The sequence below is a fragment of the Akebia trifoliata genome, chromosome 15 (assembly GCF_017979445.1).
Source record: "Akebia trifoliata isolate Shusen 1 chromosome 15, ASM1797944v1, whole genome shotgun sequence".
In the NCBI taxonomy this organism is placed as follows: domain Eukaryota; kingdom Viridiplantae; phylum Streptophyta; class Magnoliopsida; order Ranunculales; family Lardizabalaceae; genus Akebia; species Akebia trifoliata.
Genome location: NC_141389.1, coordinates 18,653,292 through 18,680,070, shown reverse-complemented (window position 1 = coordinate 18,680,070; position 26,779 = coordinate 18,653,292). Strand labels below are relative to the sequence as shown.

Below are 26,779 nucleotides of genomic sequence, written 5' to 3'. Positions count from 1 at the left end.
AATGAAAGGAGAGTTCTCTAGAGAATAATTTCTAAATAAATTTGCTTTGTTCATCATCCCGAAAACAAATTGAAAAAAAAAAAAAAAAAAGGAAAAAAGAAATCCAGCTCACCGCACATGAGGAGATCAAGAAAGAGAGATTAGAATGACAAGATGTGATCTATCAAGCTCTGCTGGGACTTGAAGGAAGAACCTCCTTCCCTTAGACAAAGATCTGCCTTCTTCTTTAAATCATTGACCCGCACCATCATCTCCTCCCTTCCTTCACCTCCCATTAGGTTTCTTATGGTCCTCTCTATTTCTCCTCTCTCTAATCCATTCTCTAACTGCAAACCCACCCTCCATACTTGACTCACATACCTAGCATTCACCTTCTGATCTCCGAAACAAGGCCAACAGATCATAGGGACCCCTTCACATATACTCTCTAACGTAGAATTCCAACCATTGTGGGTCCAAAATCCTCCCACAGCTGCATGAGCTAGAACTTCCTGTTGAGGTGCCCATTTTACAATGTAGCCCCTTCCACTTACCATCTCATGGAATCCACGAGGTAGGAGTTCAACGTTGTCGGCATCCCTCTTAATGCACCCCTGAACCAAGTCTGGTCGGACCACCCACAAGAAGGGTTGTTCACTATTAGCTAGACCCCAAGCTGTCTCCATGAATTGGATTTCATCCATAGCTGCTAAGCTTCCAAAGCTGACGTAGATAACGGAACTAGGAGCTTGTTTGTCCAACCAAGAAATGCAACTATAGTCTTGTGTCAATAAGCTACTAGAAGATGCTGGAGCCCATTTGTGGAAAGGGCCGATAGGGAACATTGAGATCGAGAAAACTTGTTGGGTGATGGTCAGTGCTGATTGTTCAAGGGATTCAAATGAGTTCCAAATGAGTCCTGAAGATGCTCTTGTGCTGCTGACCATTTGAGACACCAAATGGAATAGATTTGCTGGGTTTTCTGTGTTGATCACGGGGAGGTCCTTAACTTTGAGTGGTGGAAACTCTGGCACTTCTTCCTCTAATTGGGACTCTGAGATACATATAATGTAAATTTTATATTTTGTATCCAAGTTAAAAAACAAAGATAAAAAATAAAAAATGTTAAAATGTAATTATACAAGGTGAGTGCACGTAGGAAAATTAATGTTAGAAGTTTAAATTTAAAGGTGGAAAATAACTTTTTATTTATTTATTTTAAAGTTGTTACTATTTTGTGCTCTACATTCCTGTGGCATCCAATCAAATGATTTTGGATGCCACGATTTATGGGGTGGTTAGGAAAATTTCCTGACTAAGTTAGTCAGGAAAATGTTTTCATCCAAAAACATGATAGGAATATCAGATGCCACTGGGATGAACACCATAAAATTTTAAGACTTAAAAAAAATAAAAATAAAGAAAAGACCATTATTTATCATTGGTTTAGAATTTTAAATGAATAATGCTGAAGTGACCTCAAAGATTGACTTCATTTTGCACTTTACTGACATCGAGGAGTGTAGGAACCATTGATGTTTTCATTGAGATATGAGTGAAAAGCATCTATGGTTCTGTAACGCACCTCTACATCAAGAAAGTGCAAAATGAGGTCACTGTTTGAGGTCATTCCAGCATGACTCATTTTAAATTTGAGAATTCCTTCCTTGCTGATCTTTGGATTTGATTAAATTTATCCAAAATGACAAGGTGACCCTCTAATGATTAATTATCTTTATATATATATATATATATATATGGATTAGGGTCCGTGAACACATAAAGCTACTCATAAAGCTACAACGTGTTTTGTCTTATATGGGCAAAAATGTTTGGAATGGGCTGATTTTTTGTGAGGATGATCTCTATGGTGAGGAGATGATCCTTGCCAAAAATCAGCCTATTATGAAACTTCTAGCCCCATGTTTATAAGTCAAAAAATTTTAGACCGTCCAATTTTGGTAAATCACTTTTGATGGGGTTAGAAGTTTTGAAATTAGATGATTTTTTGCAAGGATGATCCCCTCATCATAGAGATTATCCTCACAAAAAATCAGCCTATTCAAAATCTTTTTAATCATATAAGACAAAAACGTTGTAGCTTTATGAGTAACTTTATGTGTCTACGGAACCCCACCCTATATATATAATTATTATTATTCAACTCTCTAGATGCTGACCATTAAAAGTGACTTGCTTTTATTCATCCGAGTATTTTCTTTGATCAACAATATCAAAGAGGCAACTATAATCATTTTAGAGAAAATTTTACTAAAACAATTGTGTATTTTTCTAAAACTATTGAATCAACAATTTTTTAAATATTCACAACATTGGTCATCATTTATTTTCATGAAAATGATTATCTGATATAATATTCAAACAATTTGACAAATTTACCATTATGTTCTTGAGTTGAATGTAGGATGGCAAGAAGAGAATATAAATGACGTAGTGGAAGCGAGTGAATCATTAGATTCGGAAGGAATTAAGATATTGTATTTAATAGAACACACAAAATCAAATTTAAACAATAGATTCAATTAATAAACAAGCAACATCTTGAAAAAGATAAAGTAAAGAACTAGAATGTAGCTAAGAGATAAAAGAGAAATTAATTGATATACTTGAATTGAATTGATGTCTTGAATTCGTTTTTGAAGCTCCTTATATCGATTACTTCAACATGATAACTAAACACTAAAAAGTAACTTTCTAATATATCTATAATATAATCATAACTTTTTAAACCTATTATAACTCAATTTGGGCACTTTTAATAATAACTTCAAGTATAAAAATAAATTTTAAAACAAATTAGAAACTAACAAGGAATTGTACTCCTAAAATAATTATGAATTAGAAATCCTATTGGAACTAAAATAAATAAATTCTACTAAAACTAGAAAATAGAAATAAATCCTACTAGAATTAGGAAACTACTTAAGATTTTAACTAGATAGATATCTATAGATGTCCTACTTCAGGCCCCTGTTCTTGAACAAAACTCATTCCCGAGTTCTAAAGAAACTCCATGCACAATGGAAGTATTTTCTTGAACTTAGTCTTGTTGTAGGTACCCGTTGGAAAATAATACTTATTAAGATAAATCATTCTCAAATCTCCGTCATATGATAGGAAACACCTATACTTATACTCCAAGAAACGTTCAACAATAAATAACAGATTAAGCAAATCATCGATATGAAGAAGGCCATTGAATTGTGGGATATCTGTCTTAAGCCGATATTCTACCTAATTGATTCGCTTGGGGGATGAAGTATTATAGGGATCCAATCTATCAAAATAATCACTATATTTAAGAAGGGTTTTGAGGATTATATTAAGGGTTGTGACTATTAATTGGAGGGTGAGGGTTTTGATTTTGAGGATCTGTAAGTGGTGCCATATGGCTAGAAGGTTGATGGAGGGTAGTATGAGGTGTGAGAGGGATTGGGGAAGGGAATTGTTAATAGGATTTAGATTGAATGATGGTGGAAGATAGGTCAAGGGGGGCATGAGATACAATTTGGGTATGATTAAAATTTTGTGCAGAATTTTGAAAATTAAAATATTCGATCTTACTAATTGGTACCTTAAGGTCTGAATTTTGAGGAGAATTGATAAAGGGATGGTGGGAATCCTTAAGGCCTTTATCTCCATGGGTTTTCGTACATTTATCTTTCTCGAGGATGTTGAGAGCCATGCCTTGAACAAGGGACTCCATCTTAGCCATAATTTTGTTGATGATTTTTTCAACAAAATTCTCGAATTGGATTGCAAATTGAGCTTTTTGAGCTGTAAATTTGACTTCAAATTGAGCTTCTAGAAAAGATTTTGTGACAAAATCACCTCACTAACCATTTTTTGTAGATTGTAGTAAGAGCTCTGATACCTCTTGATGTAGCGGAAACATGTGAATCAATAGATTAAAAAAGAATTAAGATATTATATTTAATAGAACACACGAAATCAAATTGAATCTCCTTATATAAAGTAATAGCTTGAAGACCTTTATCTCAAGAGGAATATCTTCAATTGATAAACAAGCAATAGATTGAAGAAGAAGATAAAGTAAATAACTAGAAAGTAAGTAAGAGATAAAGAGAAATTAATTGATATGTTTGAATTGAATTAATGTATTGAATTTCTCTTTTGAAACTCCTTATATCGATAACTTCACCACAACAATGTAGAAACATTTTAAAACACTAAAAAACAACTTTCTAATCTATCTATAGTATAGTACTAACTTTTTAAACCATTATAACTCAATTTGGACACTTCTAATAATAGCCTAAAGTATGAAAACAAATTTTAAAACAAACTAGAAATTAACGATGAATTGTACTCCTAAAATAACTATGAAATAGAAATCCAACTATAACTAGGAAATATAAATTCTACCAAAACTAGGATATTGAAAAAAATCCTACTAGAATTAGAAAACTACTTAAGATTCTAACTAGATCTATAGATGTCCTACATCAGTAAGGATGTCCAGAAGCTAATGGGAAGGTTAATAACTCTCAATACCTTAATCTCATCTCTTGAGCTTTAAGAAAATGCAAACCATTATCCACCCGCTCAGGAAGTTTCTTGACTTCACCTAGATCTAGGAATGTGCAACAACGTTTAAGTGTTTTTTTTTTTGTTATCGATAATAAGGGGCTCTAAATGGCCCCATCTTATTCATGAAGAGTGGCTAAAACCGCAAGAAACTACAGAAAGAGTCCTCTAAAGGAAGTAGAGACAAAGCATGAGGAACATTTTACAAATCTAGAGTAGCTAAAGCTCCTTCCTTAACTAACCAATCTGTCGCTCTATTGGGCTGTCTCCATGAAAATTTGACCATGATACTTGTGAAATGGTGCTTTAATTCATCTCTACTTCTGAGGAGGATTATATGCTTCCAAGAGGCCAATATTTCTTCTCCAAACATTGGATTGCATATGAGGAATCAGCAAACAATATTATTCTCAAGACACCCTCTTGGACCGCAATCTTTAGCCCTCCTGTAGACACCCCATTTTTGCATCCGCCTGATTAATCAACTCGTCAACCCGATTGCAATGATTCCCAATGATGGATGTGTATTCCATTGCTTTATTTTGTTACCAGATATGTTTCAGAAATCCGGATGAGGTATCTCAAACTAACAAAACCTTAGAAACCACGCTACGTTAGGAAAATACGACTCCAGAAACATAGAAATCATCATCTTGCAAACCAATAAGAAGCTTCACGATAAAAATCACTAAAAATTATCAAATTATCAAAATACCCCTAACCTCAAAACAACCCTAGAGCCTACGTTACGCTTAGGAAAACTCATTCAAACACATAAAACAACAAATCGAAACCAAATAAATCATTTCGCCAATTTTTACAGAATTCGACAAAATTACGAAAATGCCCCTCATAAAGTTCACGACCATTTCACACAAAAAATTTCATAAATAACACAAAATAATATTTCCATTGAATTCCTTACGAAAAATCGATTCTAAAACATCCTAGAACATTAAAAACCGACTTAAAACGTGAAAAGTCCTCTCTGGGGGTAAAACGGTAATTTCACAATTTTCATAATTAAAAAAATCGAAATTAATAAATAAAACATTAAATAATTACAGTGAAACATTAATGAAATTAATTTAAAAATTTTAACCTAAAAAATTGATTAATCGGACTCTCAAGCAAAATTGTTGAGGGTTCGTGAGATATTTCTTTAAGGACCCCTCCATTTGGGGGTCCAAAGAATTAAAGATATTTTAGAGGGGGGTTCTCCAAAAATTTAAAGTCAATCAAGCAAGACTGAAGTCAAGGTATTAAAGTCAATTAAGCAAAACTGAAGTCAAAATTAAAGTCAATCAAGCAAGACTGAAGTCAAGATATTAAAAGTCAATCAATTAAGACTAAAGTCAAAATATTAAAAGTCAATCAAATAAGACCAAAAGTCATAATAGAACTCTAATTAAATAATAACTCTATCTAATAGAGTTCTAATTTAAAAACAATTCTACCTAAAACAATTTTAATTAAAACACAATTCTACCTAAAACAATTTTAATTAAAACACAATTCTACCTAAAATAAGTCTAACTAAAACACAACTCTAATTAAAAGATCTCTAATTAAACACTAACTCTATCCAAATCAACCCCTAAAAACATCTATAAATAGAGGTGCTCACACCCTATTTTCGTATAAAATCAAAGAAAAAACTCTAGGAAAAGTAGGTGAAGAAGCCTCCACAACCTCTTCAAAACCCTAATTTTGGAGCCCCAACTCCTTATCTAACACCCCTGCTCTGATTTTAGCCTAAAAAACACCCAAAAATCTCTCAAAAACATCCCAAAAATTCACAACAAATTCGAAGCACCCAGATCCAAGAAGGAGATACCTTACCTCGGAGATCAGAAATCAGATCCGGAGATAGAATTAAGTAAGGAATCCGGTACAAGGAGCCATTTTCACCAGATCTGAGGGAATAGTACTTTTGCAGATCGAAGGTAAGTTTTTTTATTTTTATTATTTTTTTAATCTAGGTTTGTCATTAGCGATGTAGATTTATTTGGGATAAGTAGAGACCGGCCATGGCCGGGCGGGGTTGGTGCCTAACACCTTCCAACCCCGTAACATGATCTCCGGATCCAAATTTTTTGTGGTAGATTAGTTCTTTTTATCCATGTTAGAGTCAGTTTGGTTCCTAGACCACAATAACTAGGTGGCGACTCCCAAACCTCAAGGGTCAAAAGCGGATCCGCGCACCCCGCGGATCGAGGGCGCTTTCACCTCCCATAATAGCTTGTAATTCAACTGATGGAAATGTTTGAAAATGTTGATATACCATGGCCGGCAAATTTAATCTAACCCAATGAATTTCTTTGAATAAAGCCAAAACCCCCACCTGCATTAGAAAGAGATCTATCTAAGTTTAATTCCATTGAACAAAAATAGGCTTCTGAACCTTGACAACATAGGAGCAACCCCACCGATCCAAGGCCTGACATGAGCTAGCATTGCAACTAGTCTCACTAAAGACTCCTTGCAAATCAAACTGAATAATAAGCAAGAGAGTGGTCAGGTCATACTTATTGATTTCAAATGTTCTCAAGTTTCTCTCTCTCCATATCTTGTTGAATGTGGAAGAAAAAAAACCTACCTTCAACATATATCTTATGGTCATAATTACCGGCTTTAACATGTTCATAACTTCTATTTCGGTCTGAATTGGACCTACTTTCATCCTGTTAACTCCAAACCTATGAAGGACTTTCTTCCAAAATTGGCTTCTATAATCACCTTTTTTATCTAAGAAGTTGTGTTCATTGTCTTCACATATTCAACAACATAGAATACATCTAGAAACCATGATAAGACTCTTTTTTGTTAAGATTTTCTGTAGTTTGGAGGCTTCACCACAAACCTACCCAAGCAAGAAAGGATTGCCTAGGGATACTTTTCTTGTTCCATATTATTTTAAGCCATGCAACTTGATCATTTACCCTTCTAATTGATTCCCAAGTTGGCTTGTATGTGAACAAACCAGAGGTTGTGCTAGTCCAAACTATTATGTCCTTTTCATTCGACCAAGGAGCATGATGATTTCAACTTACAAATCTGCTGCAATTGTAACCTTTCTTCCATAAAGCATTCCAACCATTATCCCCCACAAAATAAAAATCTTTAGCATTTGGATCGCTACTCATTTGGAAGACTGGCCTTCTCCCAAATTAAATTAAGTAATCTAAGGATCTTTCTGAAAGGTCGCTTTTTTTTTTTTTTGCTAAGTGAGAAAATATATTAATCAGAAAAATATCAGTGTAGAATCTGAATATGAATTGTAGTTATCCAAAAAGATCTAATTTGTAAACACCTTATTTTTACATACGCCTAATTAACCAATTCGTCAACTCGATTGTGACGATTCTTTATGATGGATGAATATTCTAAAGTTTTTTATTTGTTACTTGATGTGTTTCCCCCAGTTTGGATGAGATATTTCATGTAAATAAACTTTAGAAATCACATAACACTAGTAAAATATGACCCAAAATATATAAATCATTATTTTGAGACAAAAAGAAGCTTTATGAGAAAAATCATAAAAAATAATCAAATTATCAAAATATCCCCGATACCAGAACATCCCTAGAGAGTACGTTACCCTTAGAAAAACCCTTTTGAACACATAAAAAAATTAAAATCAAATAAATTATTTCGTCAATTTTCACAAAATTTGATAAAATTATCAAAATACTTCTCATATGGTCCACAATCATTTCAGGACAAAAATCCATAAGTAATACAAATCAATATTCTCACTGAATTCTTTAAAAAAAATATTGATTCTAAAAGATTCTAAAACATCAAAAAAAGACATCTCAACTCAAAAATTGTTTTTGAGGGAAAAACGACAATTTTTCAATCAAAAAATTTGAAAATTAAAAATTAATAACATAAAGTGAAATATTAATAAATCAAATTAAAATGTTTGAACAAATAAATTAAATTAATAAGCTTATGGGCCAAGTTTCAAGTGAAGGCCTACTTATTCAAGTGGAGCCCACCTAATATTTAATAAAGAACCCTCCACCAAGGGTCTCAAAGAATTCAAATTAATTTAATAAAACCGTCCATTGAGTGGTTCTCCAAAATTTCAAAATTCTCATTCTACATAAGTCAAAAAATAAAATCTAATTAAAATCTTATTTAAACCATTTAACAGATTAGTTAGAGATAGACATTATTTCTAAAAGATCTAATCAAATCCTAATCTTATCAACAAAGCTCTTTAAAAAGGATTCTCCACTACCTAATTTCGTAGGGCTTGAAAAATCCTAGAAAACTAAGGTAAAAAACTCTCTAAATTTTTTTCAAAACTCAAAATCTAGAGCCCCAAGTCAATACCTAACCCCCAATCCCTAATTTTTGACCTAAAAATACCCAGAAACCCTAAAAAATACTCTTAAAAGTCATAACAACATTCAGCTCTAGAAGAAGAAAATCTCATCTCAAAGATCAAAAGTAGATCTAAAAACAAAGATACAACGAGAAAATTCACATAAGGAACGCTCACCACTAACTTCTAAGGGAACCAACCGTCATAGTCACTCAAATAAAGAAAAAGATAATTTTTTATTTTATTTTTATTCTGATTTTAGGTCATTTTTTGCAATGTAAATATTTGAAAGGAGTAGATATTGACTTTCGTTGGACGAGATTGGTGCCAATACCTTTTAATCTTGTAACCTGATCTCCATACCCAAAATCTATTTGTAATTTAATACTCTTTATCCATTTAGAGTCATCATTGGTTCCTAGACTATAAGACTAAGTGGCGAATCCCAAAAAAGAAAAAGCAGATCCGTACCCACGAATTAAGGGCTTTTTCAATGGCGACTCCATTGGGGATTTATTGTTTGAAGATCAAACTTGAAAATCCCAAATATTAGTGCATTGTAAGATTGGCCTAGTTCTTTTTATTTTTATTATTATTAAAGATAATTTTTATTTTATTTTTTTATTTATTCTTTTGGCAAGGTTGTGGATTGTTTGATTATTTAAAAATTTTGGACTTTTTATTTTTTATTTTCTATGGTCCAATCGAGGGTAATCTTTTATGACTCAAAACAATTCAAGATTTCAAAAATAATGAATTGAGAATACAATGGTGGTTGTTGAGATGATGAGCCATGAAAAAGTATTTAAAAAAAATAAAAATCTTTTTGAGTATGTGCATCTGTCCTTCAGCAACAAAATCAAAAATAACAAAAAGAAAATAAGTGTGGTTAACAAAAATATCTATACATATATAAACATAAAAAAAAAAAAAAAAAAAAAACAAGGGCATAACATGGCATCCCTCTATGTTGCGCCATTGTTGAGGAAAGAATAACTTCTTGTGTTGTTCGAGAGTTACTATTATCACACCAATTGTTACGAAATACTACATCGACTATGTGCGATTATTTTAATGATATGTATAAGAATTGATGGGGTATTAGTAAAAGTTGATGTGGCAATAGCAGTTCTCTTGTTGTTCACATGACCAATTTTTTTAACCAACTTAAAGTTTCTAATGATAGAATTTGTGGGTTTCAAGGGAATAAGATTAACTCATTAACCTAGTAAGATTTCATATCTTACTAAGGGTCTTTGAGAATGCATTGTGGCATCTAAAACATGGTTTAAGAGACAAAATTTTCGTACTTTGAAAAAAAAAATCTCAATACAACTATTTGTCACTTACGTTTTTTAATTTTTAATTTGATTTCATAGCTATCTATTTTCAAAACCTTGGATCTAAGTTTATTGATTTTAAAATTGAATTTTCTTCTTGGATCAAAGTTTTTTTCCCTTCAAATAAAAAAGGTTAAAGTACTAGATTATTGATGCGATGAACCACGTTGGCCTAATGACCCTTAGTAAAATTTGAAACCTTATGAGTTGGTCAAGTTAACTTATATTCTCTCATAGATTTTTTTTAGGTGATAAACTTCATAGGGTAAGGGAATTTTGTGTTAAAAAATCAACAAGAAGGTTTGCCAAGCATGTCCTTCACAAAAAAAAAAATTAAAAATAAAGTCTTTTTATTTTGTTTAATAAAACATAATATAATCTTGTGCCCATCTTAATGGTTGGTCGATGATTGATATTATTTTGTGTTATCCTGATTGATTGATCATCTTTGTTCTTTTTTATACTATCTTGATTGATTACTTATATGATATGTCATGATCTTAATTAATATATATCTTTGATGTGTGCACATTGATCTTTATTGATGTTATGGATACATTTATGTTTTATGACCATATTTTCTAATATCCATACTTTGGTGATGAAATGTGAACCATGGGCCTATTTATCTGAAAATCACCCCTAGCACACCCTACCTTACTTGCACACACCACTAGCACATTTAATTTATGATGTATTACACACTTTCATGTCCCTTATAACCAACGTGGTACTAGTGCATGGCCCGACCTTCTCGTGGGATGCAACGTCATTCATGAAAACTACAACTCCCGTCACATACTTTTATGGTATATAAAACTGGGGCATCAGTACTGTTTGATCAAATGACCTTGAAAGGTATATCAATGCACCCATACTAGAGCGACCTAAACCTTTGTCTTATTATAAGCCACAAAGTCACATGTTCCGATTGCCAACGTAGTGCTAGTACATGGTCGATTCCCTTGTGGGACATTAAACCATTTACGAAAGCTACAACCCTAGCCTTGTACCTATACAGTATATCAAACCAAGTCACCACATATTGTTTGATTGGGTACGCCCGAGAGGTATATAGATGTGTTTGGGGAAAGGATGACCAGAGAAATTGCATTTCATATAATAAACCTAGAGTCTAAGAGCCTTCCTATAAGTCACAACCCGAATCGACTATGGGTGTTCTTAAATTGCTTTATCCAATTTAATCAATGGGTAAATGGGTGCACCGATCCACATTATTCAAATTAAACCTGTAATATCGGTTCGACCCAATTGGCAAGTGGATCTAACCAGCCAATACTAAGCACCAATTGATTTAGGTTCAAGGATTCGACCTAATGGTCAAATTAATTTGTCTGTCCAAATGTTCAACCTCAATCGTAGTAGACTCGTAACTAACATTTCTCACCATATGACCATTATAGACTTATAGTGCATTTTGATTCGATGTTTGCCACTAGATTTGGGTTAATTTATGCCAAATATGATTAAGAGTCCAACCTTCAGAATCAATGGTTAATTTTATTTCATTCCAATCAGGTAATAATTGCTCCTAAACGTTCTAAACTGTCATCTACGTCACTTAGGGTCTGTCAAAAGAATTTTCTTGCCAAAGTACCATCATCAAGTCCAAGTAATTAGCCTTTGTCATAAGAAGAAAAACGTATTATGGACGAAATAACACTATCTCAAATTTTAGAATCCTTTCAAGCACAGATTATTACTCTGTTCAAACACAAATTGAAACCCTGAAGACTGAAAATAAAAAAGATAAAATTATAGAACCTCAGGCTGTGTTTGACCTCGTCAAAGACCAAAAAGATAATCAATTACCCGTCGACCTAATCTTAGCTCATCGTATAACTCAGGTGAAAACTATCTTGAAGAATATCACGGAACCAGATGATATTGCTCTTAGATTAAAGGTAATGACATTATTCCCTACTATCCGTCTTCTAAAGAAATTCACAATGCCAGACATGGATAAGTTTGACGGGAATGGATGCCCTTGGACTTACTTAAAAGTATGTTGGCATCATGCAATATCAAGGTCTAAACGAAGAACATATAACTCAACTTTTTCAGATAACTCTTTATAAGATTGGCCTTATATCACTAGACTCATCTCGTGTAAGAATATGGCATGAATTAATAAAAGAGTTTATTAGACGATATTCATTTAATGCGGATATTGAACTCATAAGAAGAGATTCAAAAATGACCGAGCAAAAACCTAGGGAAGCCTTCACTAAGTTCATTGCTCGATGGAGACCTAAAACCGCTCAATTATGGGATCAACCTTAAAAGAATGAACAAGTCAAGATTATTCACAGGAATGTCACTCCAAATTATGCTAAGTATTTGATGCCTCAATACCTTCCCACCTTTCAGTCTCTCCTTAAGGTTGGAAATCAAGTTGAGGACGCCTACTCTTTGTGATCGGACTTTGATGGGTGCCTTCCTCTATATATCGTAGGACGCCCGCATAGGAAGATGGTAAAGGATAGGTCTCTTTGGTAACTTGTCTGAGTCAAAATTATAAAATTTCAAACCTAGTGTCAATTCCTTACAAGTGGCCAATACCTCTTTTGCATTAGCTCCTCAAGTCGTGTAACCCTCACAAGCCAAGCCTATGAAACAATTCTCCAATCTGGAATGTTCTTTAGTATCGTTTTTAAAAAATTGATAAAAAGGGGATTGCTAACACCATTGCAACCTAAACCTTTGTTTAATCATCTCCCTCTAAACTTGGATAATAAGCAATTCTATGAATTCCATCAGATGGGCCATGTTCTTGATAAGTATATTACTCTTCACTATACTATTCAAGACCTTAGTGTGCAAGGAAAAGTCACCATACCCATTCCTACCGTGCCCAATGTTAAAAATAATCATTTGCCTACCTTTCAAAATCAACATCTACTTGTTTTGAACCTAATATCCCTATCTAAACTCAAATCAATTGATTCAGTTTACTTCATTCGCTCAATTGGTCTTAATAGTTTATCCTTAATATATCAAAATGAGCCCATCTACCTTGAGACAATGATGAAATTGGAAGATAAAGATATTATTAAAATAATGGGTTACTCAGCATCGGATAGGCTTGAATCAAAACATAAAGAGATAGCGAAAACATATGAGCTAATGTCATCCATCGTAAAGATATCCAAAGTGAAATAAGCTCCAGAAGTATGTTTGATCTCCCTACTTTGTAGTTGAGCACCCTTGAATTTTTTTTAGTTTCACTTAAATTGCGTCAATCTTTGAGTTCAATTAATCCTGTTAAGACTGTTTCGTAAAGTTTGTAAGTCTATGTATTTTTTAATTCCAATAAAATAAAGGAGTCTTTTGATTATCTTACACGTTATAATAAGTTGGACATAAAATTTAACATAAAGGATAACTTAGATTTCACTAATCGAACTTGATAAATATTGAAATAAAAAAAGACACTCCAGAAATGCAAATTGGTACTACATTATCCTCAGAAAAACATGAGAAGAATATAAACTTACTCAGGAAATTTAGTAGTGTCCTCGCATGGCCCTATGAAAATATGTCAATCATAAACACCATGTTGCCTTTCATCATAATAAATTATACAAAAATAGATCGAGATATAAAGTCAGAGTCAAAGATTATCGGTCAAGGGTGATGCAATTGAAATCATTGACAAAGGTGTTAAAACTCACAAAAGGGATTCATTATGTTTTTCACTCGAGAGAGAAAAGTTCTCATTCGCAAAAAAATATGAGATTTTTTCGAAATTGCGAAATGGTTGAACAAGTCAAGTGGTGAGTTGAAAACATGAAAGGAAGACTTAAACAAAAGTTAGGGCATAACCATAAATAATAATAAATAGAAAAGACTGCTAAGTTGAAAACTTGAAAAAGCAACCTAGGCAAAAATCAAGACATCCTTAGAAAAAAAAAAAGCAAAGTCCGCTAGGTTCAAAACCTGGAAGGGCAATCTAGGCAAAAATTAGTGCATCAAAAAGAAATAGGGAAATAAAAAATCCCACTGAAAAGAAAAATTTAGAAAGAAACTTACGTAAAAACTGGTAAATGCAGAAAATCGTTCAAGTCATAACTTCCATTTTTCAATCAACAACTAGCATTCGATGAAGACAATGCTGAAATTGAAAAAACTCAAAAGCCATTTTAAACATGTTGGATCTTTTAGAGTACGTTTATCTGTCCAAGTGTTCCCTAAAAGACAATGTAAAACCATCGACAACTTTGAAGAGAAAAATCTTCTATTCCTTTAATTATCAAGATTTTAAGCTCAGCTCAAGCATTTCTTAAAAGAAATTTGAAAAAAGTGATTAATTCCTTATTGCACATATGATAATCTTAAGAGTCTTAAAAATTTAAAGGAATTCTTCTGTCTATCATTTATCAGAATTCATAATTTCTCGTCCATACTTTTCAAGTGCAATCCATTCCATCAATTTCATAGTCAAATTTTGATTAAAGGCCAACTTCGAAACTAGGGGCATTTTTTAAAGTCATTGTGATTCCAAAGTTTTTATTCTTAATCATATGATAAAAAATGAAGATCTTACTCAAAAGTCTAAAAGTTTAGTAGAGCCCAATGTTATTATGAATCCAAATGCATGATAAGCCAATAAAGACCTAATCTTCCAATCTTTGAGTTTGATAATACTGAGGATTTAGCAAACCTTAGCCTGAGAAGCGTGTCTCCAATAAGTTTGAATCCAAGAAATGAGACTCCAACTTTTTTGAATTATAGAATGTGAATTAAAGTAAGGTTTTAATAAATTCCTGCAAATCCAAATCTGAAAAGCATAGCTCTAGTAAGTTTGATTCCTAGAAATGAGACTCTGACTTTTTGAATCATAGAATGTGAGTTAAAGTAGGATTTTAATAAGTTCTTGCAAGTCCAAGCCCGAGAAGCGTGGCTCTAGTAAGTTAAAGTCCGAAAAATAGGACTCTGATTTTTTGAATAATAGAATATGAGTTAAAGTATGATTTTAATAAGTTCCAACAAACCCAAGCTCGAGAAGTGTGTGGCTTTAGTAAGTTCGAGTAAGAAAAATAAGACTCTGACTTTCTAATTCATAGAATATGATTAAAAGTAGGATTCTAATTAGTTCCTACAAATCATAACCCAAGAAGCGTGATTTCAGTAAGGTCGAGTCTGAAAAAATGACTCCGACTTTTTGAATCATAGAATATGATTAAAAATAGGATTCTAATAAATTCCTACAAACCTTAGCCTAAAAAATGTGGCTCCTATAAGCTCGAGTCCGATATATGAGACTTAAACTTTTTGAACTATAAAAATGAATTTCAAATAAGATTTAATAAAGCTCCTACATTACTTGATGCCGATAATGCTATGACTCCAATTATCTCGTTGTTCAACCTTGCTATAATTTCATATTGTATGATTACTTTCATTACGTAGGTGCACTTCAATATGAATCATTATTGTCAATGAGAGAAGATCTTTAGGACCTAACTTTTTTTTTAATCGATAAGAGTTTATTCTCAATGATCCAATGGAATACTTCGTAAGCATCACACCATTACACATATGTGTACTCTTATTGCATTCACATTAATCAAGGAGAATTCTTGAAATTCAAGGATTTAACACTATCCACCAGTGAAAGCTTACACTTGAGGACCTAACAACCTTTTAGTTTTGGGAGAATTTTATCCTCAAAGATCCGAACGTCCAGATGAATTGCTAAATCAGACTGCAAAACGAGCTATCATTGACTTTGACATTTGGATGTTGCACTATCTACTAAAGTAGATTTGCTATTTAGTTTGCTTCAACCTTCTGTCAAAGAAGGGCATTTGTAGACACTTCATTTTTGTACTTTCTTGATTAACCAATTCATCAACTCGATTGTGACAATTCTCGATGATGGATAAATATTTTAAAAAAATTTATTTGTTATTAGATGTGTTTCCCAAGCTTGGATGAGGTATTTTATACAAATAAACTTTAGAAACCACACTACGTTAAGAAAATATGACCCAAAACACAAAAATCATCATTTTGTGATTAAAAAAACTTTACGAGAAAAATCATTAAAAAATGATCAAATTATCAAAATACTCTTGATACTAGAACATCCCTAGAGACTGTTATGTTTAGGAAAACTTTTTCAAACACAACAAAACTGAAACCAAATAAACTATTTCGTCAATTTTTACAAAATTTGATAAAATTATCAAAATACCCCTAATAGAATCCATAATGATTTCACGTAAAAAATCCATAAGTGACACAAACCAATATTTTCATTAATTCCTTACAAAAATTTATTCCAAAATATCAAAAAAAGACATCCCAACTCAAAAGTCATCTTTGAGGGCAAAACGATAATTTTTCAATCTTAAAATTCTAAGATCAAAAATTAATAATTAAAATATTAACTAACGTAAAATGAAATCTTAATAAATCAGATTAAAATTTTTGAATGAATAAATTCATTTTAAAAAGCCCATAGGCCAAATTTCAAGTGACGACCCATTATTCAAGTGCGACCCACCTGATATTTAATAAAGAACCCTCCATTGAGGGTCCCAAAGAATTCAGAATAATTTAATAAAGAACTCTTCATTGGGGGGTTCTCCAAAATTTTAAAATTCTCATTCTACGTAAGTCAAAAAATAAAACCTAATTAAAATCTTATCTAAACTGTTTAACAGATGAGTTAGAAATAGATTCTATATTTAAGAGACCTAATCAAATCCTAATCCTATCAACAAAGCTCTTAAAAAATGAGTCTCCACTACTTAATTTCGTAGGTCTTGAGAAACTCTAGAAAATCAAGATAAAAAACTATCCAAAATCTTTTCGAACCCCAAAATTTAGAGTCCTAAATCAATACGTAGCCTACAAGCCCTAATTTTTGACTTAAAAATACCCATAAACCCTAAAAATGCCCAAAAAGTCATAAAAACATCTAGATCTAGAAGAAGAAACTCTCATCTCAAATATCAGAAGTAGATTTGAAAACAAAGATAAAGCAAGAAGATTCACACGAGGAACGCTCACAGCCAAATTTTTAGGGAACCGACCATCGCAATCACTCATATAAAAAAAGGTAATTTTTTATTTTATTATTATTCTAAATATGGGTCATTTTTTACAATGTAAATATTTGAGAGGAGTAAAGACCGACTTTCGCCAGGCAAGATTGGTGCTTAATACCTTATAATGTCGTAACCTGATCCCCATATCAAAAATCTATTCGTAGTTTAGTTTTTTTATTCGTTTAGAGTCATCATTGATTCCTAGACCATAAACTAGGTGGCGGATCCCAAAAATGAAAAAGTGGATCCGCATCCGCGAATCGAGGGCGTTTTCACAATTATGTTAAATTCTAATTATGTAGCCCCATGTACTTCATGTTCCACCACTTTTGTTTCACAAATAACTAACACACTTAAATTTTCAAATATAATGATTCTTTGATCGCACACCTTTTGTTGACATGGTTTAGATGTCTAATGTTCTAAGAACTTAATGACATTAAATAGGAAAATTTCAGTGTCCCCACTGGGGGAAACTACCTTAGATCTCGTTATCATGTCTGATAAGAGCATAGTTTTCTTTTTTTATTTTTCTTACCCCTTCTCAAAGGTTTTTCCATTGATTGGGGCAAGCCATACAATGAGGAATTTTCTAAAAAAATTGATGGAACTTCTTCTATGGATGGCAAGCTCGAACAATCCAGATTATAGAAATTTCCATTTTCAAAATCATCTTCGACATCAACTAATATTGCAAGTGGACTTGCCACCTTCAAAGGAGTTATTCAGATTGGCACTTCCAAAAGAGGAGAAAAATTTTCATTCCAATATCTCATTTTGGAGAAAATACTTTTATTTGTTGTGTATGTGAACACCTTTGTGAATCTCATTTAGTACTTTGATCAAACACCTATTGGTATTTCACCAAATACCTTGTATGCCACATATTCCAAGATCTTGTTTGATAATGGCAATGAAGGATAACCCAACTAATAGTAACAAATGGAAATAAGATAAATAACAACACAAAGAAAGAGTAAGAACACAATACCCATAACACGAGATTTTACATGGATCACCTAAAGGCTACGACCACAGAGGTATGAGCATTGGAGCTCGATTTTACTATGAAGAAAATGGGGCAAATCAATACAAGGAAATACCTCTATCACTTAGCTTTACCTTCTTCTAGATCTCAATCTTCCCAAACTTCTAAACCTCTCTTCTCTTGGATTTTTTTCTTTCTCTATTCTCTTCTCTAGAAAAGACTTAGACTTGAAGTTAGACTTCTTACAACAAAAGAAAGCAAAACTCATTTTAAAAGCATCACATATATGGGCTACTCACATAAGTTACAAGCCTAACCCAAATTACCTTGGACAAACCTAAAAATACACATACTTGGACCGGGCCTAATTGATTTTGAACCATACTTCAACAATCTCTACATTGGCGAAAAAACTCTTCAACCCTTAGAAATGTTAGAACATCAATGTGTTTATAACTCCACCTTGACAAGAAACATCTCATCTCCATGTACCTCAAATGAGTAGGTACCCTCCAATCTCCACAAGCAATGAGATTAAGCAAGTTTACATGCTCAAGCTTGTCCCTTGTAATCGATTTAGTGAGATCTCCCTCACTTGCCACTAGTGTAAAGTGTACTTCGTCTTCCCATCCATACCTTTGAATTAGTATGATGGTTCTTCTTGGCCTTCCTTGTGCTATGCTAGAAGGCTCATCATGAACTTTCTCTTGTTGTTGTTTTTCCCCATCGGATGTGCTACCAACTTCAATTGAATTTATGGTTATTCCCTTGTAGTATTTTTTGTGATAATAGGAATTTCGGTAACAACTACCTTGTTACCAACACCAAATTTTCACCATCATTTTTCTTGAATTCTCCTTTTGTCATGGAACTTTCATTAAAGACCACATCTCTACCAAAAATTTTCTTCTTGTTTATCGGATCTCAAAGCTTAAATCTCTTTACTCCCTTCTCAAATCTGAGGAAGATACACACAAGTGACTTTGGTTGTACTTGTGTCTCTCATCGCTAAGAATGAGAACATATGCCTTGTATCCAAACACCTTCAATGTAGAGTAATTCACTTCTTTACCCATCCATACCTCTTCGGCACATTTAAATTCAAGTAACTTAGATGGTGACTGATTAACCAAATAGCAAGCTTAATTAACTGATTTCACCCAAAATGGTTCTAGCAACCCCACATGTAACCTATGCATCTTTTCCTTTCCATGAGAGTTCTATTCATCTTCTCAATCGTGCCATTTTGTTGATGATTTTTCTTCACAGAAAAATGTTTTGGGATGCCTTCTTCTTTGCAAAACTTCAAGAACTTGCCATATTTGTACTCACCCCCATTGTTGCTTTTCAAGTATTTGACTTTTATTCCTGTTTAATTTCCTATCTCAGTCTTCCATTCCACAAACTTGACAAAGACATCGGATTTCTCTTTCATAAAGTAGACTCAAACCTTTCTTGAAAAATTATTTATGAAAGTGATAAAATAACGCGTTTCACCTTTTGATTTAGTAGGTGCGGGCCCCCCACACATCAGAATGAATATAATCTAACAATCCCTTACTCTTGATCCATTTGTTTGCAATCTAGAATGACACCTTACTTTGATTTCCCATCACACAAAACTTGGAAAATTCTAAATTGCATGCTCTAACACTCTTCAACAATTGTTGTTAGTGTAACTCTTATATTGTTCTTTCACTCGTATGGCCAAGCCCTAAGTGCCAAAGTTGAGTTTCATCATTTCTAGAATTTTTAATTGTGGATATTACGATTTTACCTAGAATTATGTTCCCCAAAAGCTTGTTGAAGTTATTTGCAAGCTCACACCTATCATAATCACCATGGCTCCCTTAAACACCTTAAGTGTTTCATCATTTGTCGAGAAAGAACACCCAGTTGAGTTGAGTGTGCCCAAGGATATCAAATTCTTCTTGAGTGCCAGCACGTGCCTTGTACTACCTAAGATTCTAACCATCCCATCATATATTCTTATCTTCACGATATCCGTTCCAATGACTTTGCATGCCACATTATTACCTATTAAAACATCTCCAACGTCATGAGATTCATAAGATTCAAACCAATCACAATTGAAACATTTATGAAAAGTACACTCAAAATCTAAAATCTAAGAGTTGGAGGTGAGATTATCTGAAAATGCCCCTAAGAACTCTTTATCGATTTTCGATGCTATGCTTACCGTAGAGCTTGACTCGGCTTTCTTCCCTTCTTTTACCTCCGTTTTGTACTTTCTACAATCTCTTTTGTAATGTCCCTTCTTCCCGCAATAGTAGCACTCCACTTCTTTTTTACTTCTAGATCTAGATCTAGAGTTCTTCCATTCGGATTTGCATTTCTCTTTTATTTGACCTCTCCTACTTGAACTTTTTGTAATGAGTCATTCCCCTTGAGCATCCTTTTCATTTGACTTGTTCATGATCACGTGAGAGATTAGGTCTTGAACCACATCCTCAAACTTGAAGGTCTCATTGTCAAACATAAGAGTACTCCAAAAATATTTGAAGGAATTAGGAAGTGATCTCAACAAAAGCAATGCTTTGTCTTCTTCTTCAAACTTCACTTCCACCTTCAACAAATCACTAAAACACTGATTGGAAATGCTTAAGTGCTCCATGATATCTTATCTCTCCTCCATTCTTAAGCCATAGAGTTGGTCCTTAAGGAATAATTTATTGGACAAAGTCTTTCCCATGTAAAGTTTCTTAAGTTTATCCCATGTTCCTTTTGTGGTCTTTTCTTCCATGACGTTGTATATTACTTCATCGAAAACATACAACTCAATAGAATTAATAGCCTTCAAATTCCTCCCATGTCTCATTGGACATGCTCTCCAGCTTTGCTTCAATGCCTTGGATGCAATTATGAAGTCCTTGTTGGATAAGAATATTCTTCATCTTCCTTTACCACAATGTAAAGTTTGATTTTTCACCAAATGATTTCATCTCAAATTTTACCCCACGAAACTTTTGATCATCATTGTACCTTTTTCGTAGTTGTAAACACTCTAGATAACGTAGGCTTTGATACAACTTGTTGTGCATGTCTATACCTTTCTCAAGCTCACTTAGTAATTTGATCAAACACCTATTGGATATTTAATCAAATACCTTATATGTCACATCTTCCAAGACCTTGTTTGATAATGGCAATGAAACATAACCCAACTAATAATAACAAATGAAAAGAAGATAAACAACTATACAAAGAAAGAATAAGAACACAATACCCACAACACGAGATTTTACGTGATTCACCCAAAGACTACATCCATAGAGGTATAAACGTTGGAATTCGATTTCAATATAAAGAAAACAAGACAAATCAATACAAGGAAACACCTCTATCACTTAGCTTTCACCTTTTTCTAGATCTCAATCTTTTCCCAAATCTCTCAACTTCTCTTCTCTTGGGTTTCTTTCTTTCTAGACTCTCTTATCTAGAAAAAACTTAGAATTAGACTTCTTACAACAACAAAAAACAAAAAACAAAATCCCTTTTAAAAGTACCACATAAGTGAGTAACTGACATAAGTTTCAAGCCCAACCCAACCCAAATTACCTTGGACCAACCCCAAAAAACATACTTGGACCGAGCCTAATTGATTTTGAGTCATACTTCAACACATGTTAGTTCATTCAGCTAGTTTGGAGTTTGGAGTTCTCTATCATTTTGAGATATCTCCTTTTTCGATAGACTTTCCTTTTGTCCTACTTGAAAGATCTGGTGACTTTCCAATTTCTTTTGCTTTCTCATGAGATTTTTCCTTTTAAGAAAAATTACCAATTTAAGGCTTGCATCAATGTTGTTGCCATGGACAATCTTCCTACCTACTTCAGTTTTTTGCTTGTTGGCATCTCTGTCTATTATCTCTTGGTTGTACGAATTTTAACCTAAACCTACTGAGATTTTTTTTTTAAATCACTTTAGTTTTTTGAAAACCATTAATAGTTTGGTCAAAAGTGTTACAAGAGTTGTAAGACTTTGGATTCTATTTGTATCAAATGGATTATAAGAATTCTTAACTATTTTGCTGGTTCAGCATGATCAGTTCTGGGAGGTTGCAATTTAATTCAACTTCAACACATATTCTAGCATAAAATAGTCGTGATCGTTTAGTAGTAGGTACATCCATGTGCAATGGATTTCGAATCATAATTCTATTCATTCTCAAGCATTCCACACCCCAAAATTGCCGAGGCAACTTGGGGAGCCCAATCCAAATGGGGATGGAAGATACATATCTCTAAAGAATTTCATTTCTGGACTCCATCTTCTAAGGATTAGAGGATGACCACCAATAGTCATGATTGCCGAGTTTAGCACCAAACCACAATGTTCTATAGTGTTAAATTTGAAAAGAAAAAAATCCTAAGTCCAAAAGAGATAATCTATGTGTGACTTTTATTTTCCACTTTTTAGACACTGTAGATTTTAGGCTTGTGAAGTAAGGTCTCTTACCCAGAACATACCCTACCAAGATGTTCTCCCTTCACTTTATTTCCTTAACCACGAACTGAGCAAGAACTATTATTTCAAGTTTCCCTTTTACATCTGGTGTTGCTTGAAGGTTTTTGTTACTTGAAATGTCACCTCCCTTGAATTGATTCCTCTGATTGAATCTTCATGACGATTGAGCCTTACTTACTCAAAGAGTAAGGTAGATGGGAAATTAAAGAAGCCTAGGATGCAATCTACACATAGCAAACATAGAAAAATCTTTTATAATTTTTAAAAGGATGAGATTGTAAGGATTTTCCTCTTGGTTCCCTTTCGACAGAACACTTTTCCTGGATTGTCATAATCGACTAGGCCAAACCTCACCAATAAGGTTGTTGTCATATGCATCCAAGACGATTCATAGTTGGTTCGATTGAACCATCAGAACCAAGTTGAAGTGACCCCACATCCATATAGAATGATGCAAGAATGATCTTCTCATCCTCGAATGTTCGATGATAATTGAAAAACTATTCTGCCTTGTAGATGGATTTCAGTGGATCATTCCCATCAAAAATAGGGAAAATCGATCCGAGCAAAATGTGGCAACAATCGCCCTTCAGTCTGATCTCCTTGAGGTCATTGAACATTAGATTATTATGGATACGACCCTGATATCCTACACTTGAGTCTCCACCAATAGATTCGGTGGTATGTACTTGTGGGTTTGGTAAGGTGGGTGGCTATTGAGCCACCAATTTTCCATAGCCTGTTATATTGACACCATGGTAACTTGTATAGTGGTACTCGCTTCTTCTAAATGTTTCACTCACTCCTCCACGATACTCATCTATGTCGGCTTCTCCTTATTGGCATACCCATATCAGTGCTCTAATGCGAACATAGTTTCTAACGTGCCCACTCAAACAAGAGAAAGGGTGATCTGGACTGCTTGACACACCAAGATAGGACAAAAAAAAAAACTTCTTATTCCATCTCCTCTAAAAACATAGTATATATAGACTCCTACCTTATGTGTAAATAGAAATTCAAATCAAATCTAACTTTAATAATAAAAAAATCCTAATCTTGTTGAAATACCTAAACAGAACTCATATAATATATACAGACTCCAACCTTACGTGCAAATAGAAATTCAAATCAAGTCTAACTCTAACAAAGATTCAAATCAAATCTAATTCTAAGAGAAAATCCTAATCTTGTTGAAATACCTAAATAGAACTCCTAATCTTGCTGAAATACTAAGAACTAACAATTCTATGAAAAACGGGAAATAGAGATAGAGATGTGGGTCCCTAACAAAAAGGGAAGACCAAGGTCAAGGGGCATATTGATAAATTGGAAAAAAGGATCTCTCAAATATTAACCAAAACATAAAGGGCCTCAAGTAAATTAGACTATTCTTTCAATTCTTTAAAGCACACCGCCCACTTTAAAGCATTTTTTTTTAGTCTTGATAATATGACGGACTTTTGGTGGATGGACTTGACGCATACTGACGTGGTAACACATAACTTATTAAAAAAAGAAAAGAAAAAAAAAAAAAAGAGTTTTTCTCTCCTGCCCATAGTGAACAAAAAAAAAAAAAAAAACTTTCCCTTGTGACATTCAAAATTATGATCCGATGAAAATGGATTGTAAAGTATAAAATTGCATAAAGTTAAAAAATTATTATTATTATTTTTTTCATTGAATTTTTTTTTAAAATGTGGGTGCTGAGTAGCAGTGAATTTTATACACCATGGATCAAGTTCGAAAAAAAAAAAGAATTTAATTTTTTTTTTAATATAAAAAAAACACTATCCAGGAAAAAGAATTTTTTTTTTTGGAATACCTCCTTAGAAGTGCCAGGTGTGATCCAATGGAGGAGAGGGATCCTTCAAAATTTTGAAGCGGCCTGGCTGCTTCAAAGTTTTTTCCCTAAAAACACTATCTTTCTTTTGAAGATTTAAGGTTAAAAGGAAGTAAAATCTAGCAGTTGATAGTTTAAAAAAAAAAAAAAACAGTAAGCCTGCAACAGAAAGTTCAAATCTTGAGTGCTATTAAATTAACTACACACCTTGTATGGGAAGGTAACCCTTTAACCGTAGAAGTGGAAAAGCAGCAAAGACAGCATAGGCTATGGCACTACAGGTCCTTAAGACAATCGTTGGGAGCTCAAGACTTTCAGCAACAGCTTGAGTAAAGTACATAGTTGCATCTGAGATGATGCATGCGACGGGCTCTTGGGCTAAGAGCTTGACCAAACAATCTCTAAAGGGAGCCACGCAATTGAGGTTAAGAAGGGAGAGAGTGACTATGACGTCAGGGCTCGAGGCTTGATCATCTGTTAAGAAATCTGAAATTGGTTTAAAGGTGAAGTTGGGGTAATTACAAGTGTTTGGATAGTTGAAATGAGTGTGAATAATTGTTATGGAGAGACCTCCTTTGGAGTGGAGTAGGGTGGCCAACTGAAGCATAGGGTTTATGTGACCTTGTAAAGGGCAAGGAAAAAGAACCACCGTACGCCTTCTCTTCTGTTGAGTCTCTGAACCTTCAGAAGCCTCCATCCTTATCCCAGTTGTGTTTGCTATCTTGTTTTGAGGCTGGAGACAGAGCCTTGCAATAATCCTCATTTTATAAGATAAATTGAAGAAGGTAGAAAAAAAATTTACACTCCTTGGATTTCTTTGCATCACAACTCCGCGTCCCCTTGCACTCCACGTACCACTCACACATAAATTTTATTTAATCGAGAAATCTCGCAATTATATATATATATATATATTTATTTATTTATTTTTATTTTTATTTTTTTTCTTTTTCTCTCTCTCTCTATATATATATATATTATTTATTTTTATTTTTATTTTTTTTCTTTTTCTCTCTCTCTCCGTATGCGTGTCCAACTTTGCTTACCTATTTATTTATTTATTTTTATTTTTATTTTTATTTTTCCGTTTTTCTCTCTCTCTATATGCGTGTCCAACTTTGCCTCTGCAGCTGGTACGAGTTTTTTTTTTTTCTCACAACCTAATACCCATTTTGCATACGGCACGAGTTGTGTCGGAGTGACCTCAGCGAGCACCTTGACGGAATGGCACACGGATGATCATAGACGCGTTTTACTCGTATGCCGGAGAAATGCATCTATCGGCATGTATGCTCGCCCCCCACCACTTGAAGATATCCCCATGTGTCCCCCACTAATCTCACTCCAGCATTAATCAAATGACACAGATGACAAATGCCATAAGTGAAATATTTTCTCTTACCCACGGTAAAAAATGAAATTTCTTTATTAGAATTGATACGAGAGTATCGTGGAGGATAAAATTTCATGAATTTAAAATATATATATTAAAAAATCAAATAATTATTTTTCTCCTTTAAATTTTAATTTTAAATTTAGGTGCCCAGTAGTCATCCATTTTCAACACTTTGGATCAAGTTCGAGAAATTTTCTTTTTTTGAAAAAAGAATTCAAACATGAGATTTTTAAGGAAATCTAAAAGGTTATGTGTTCAATTTCTAATATGATAATCCACGTGGGTCTCATGATTCTTTTAAAATTTTGAAATCTTAAAATTAAAATTCGTGAGCAAAAGAGATTTTCTCTCTATTACTTATGTCATCCGTGTCAAAAAAATCAAAATAGAGCATCTCAATAAGATGTCAGCCCAAGTATCAATCTTGGGGCTACTATTGAATTCAGATAAACATCAAGAAGTACTGCTATTGAGCAAAGCACACATCGTCGAGGTCACCATGCCAAAACAACTGGGAAAGATGGTAGGTCAAATCACGGTGTCCAACGCCATCATATTCACTAAAGATGAGTTTACTTTAGAAGGACATGGCCACATAGAGCCATTAAATATCGTAGCGATGTGCAAAGGAATGGTAGTGACACAAATAGTAATAGGAAACGGGTCTGTACTGAACTTCTGTCCACTAACCACATTAAAGAAATTGGGTGTAGATCGAACCCTTCTTAGACAAAAAAAAAATAGACAAATCCGACCTT

The 26,779-nt window shown here is 33.4% G+C and overlaps 1 protein-coding gene across 1 annotated transcript; it reads right to left on the bottom strand.

Moving 5' to 3' along the window:
- Positions 1-25,491, bottom strand: LOC147384493 (UDP-glycosyltransferase 76B1-like). The gene is made up of 2 exons (XM_086424790.1): positions 24,833-25,491; positions 1-1,033 (listed from the first exon to the last, which is right to left on the bottom strand). The coding sequence occupies exons 1-2, from the start codon at positions 25,446-25,448 to the stop codon at positions 141-143; spliced, it is 1,509 nt and encodes a 502-aa protein (XP_086280916.1). The 5' UTR covers positions 25,449-25,491; the 3' UTR covers positions 1-140.
- Between the last annotated feature and the right edge of the window lie 1,288 nt (positions 25,492-26,779).

What these genes read in the sequence shown, in the direction of transcription:
- LOC147384493 (XM_086424790.1), bottom strand. Translation starts at nt 25,448, where the DNA reads ATGCAAAGAAATCCAAGGAGTGTAAATTTTTTTTCTACCTTCTTCAAT. An exon ending in GGGTTACCTTCCCATACAAG is followed by an intron (nt 1,034 to 24,832) that starts GTGTGTAGTTAA and finishes TATGTATCTCAG; the next exon opens with AGTCCCAATTAGAGGAAGAA.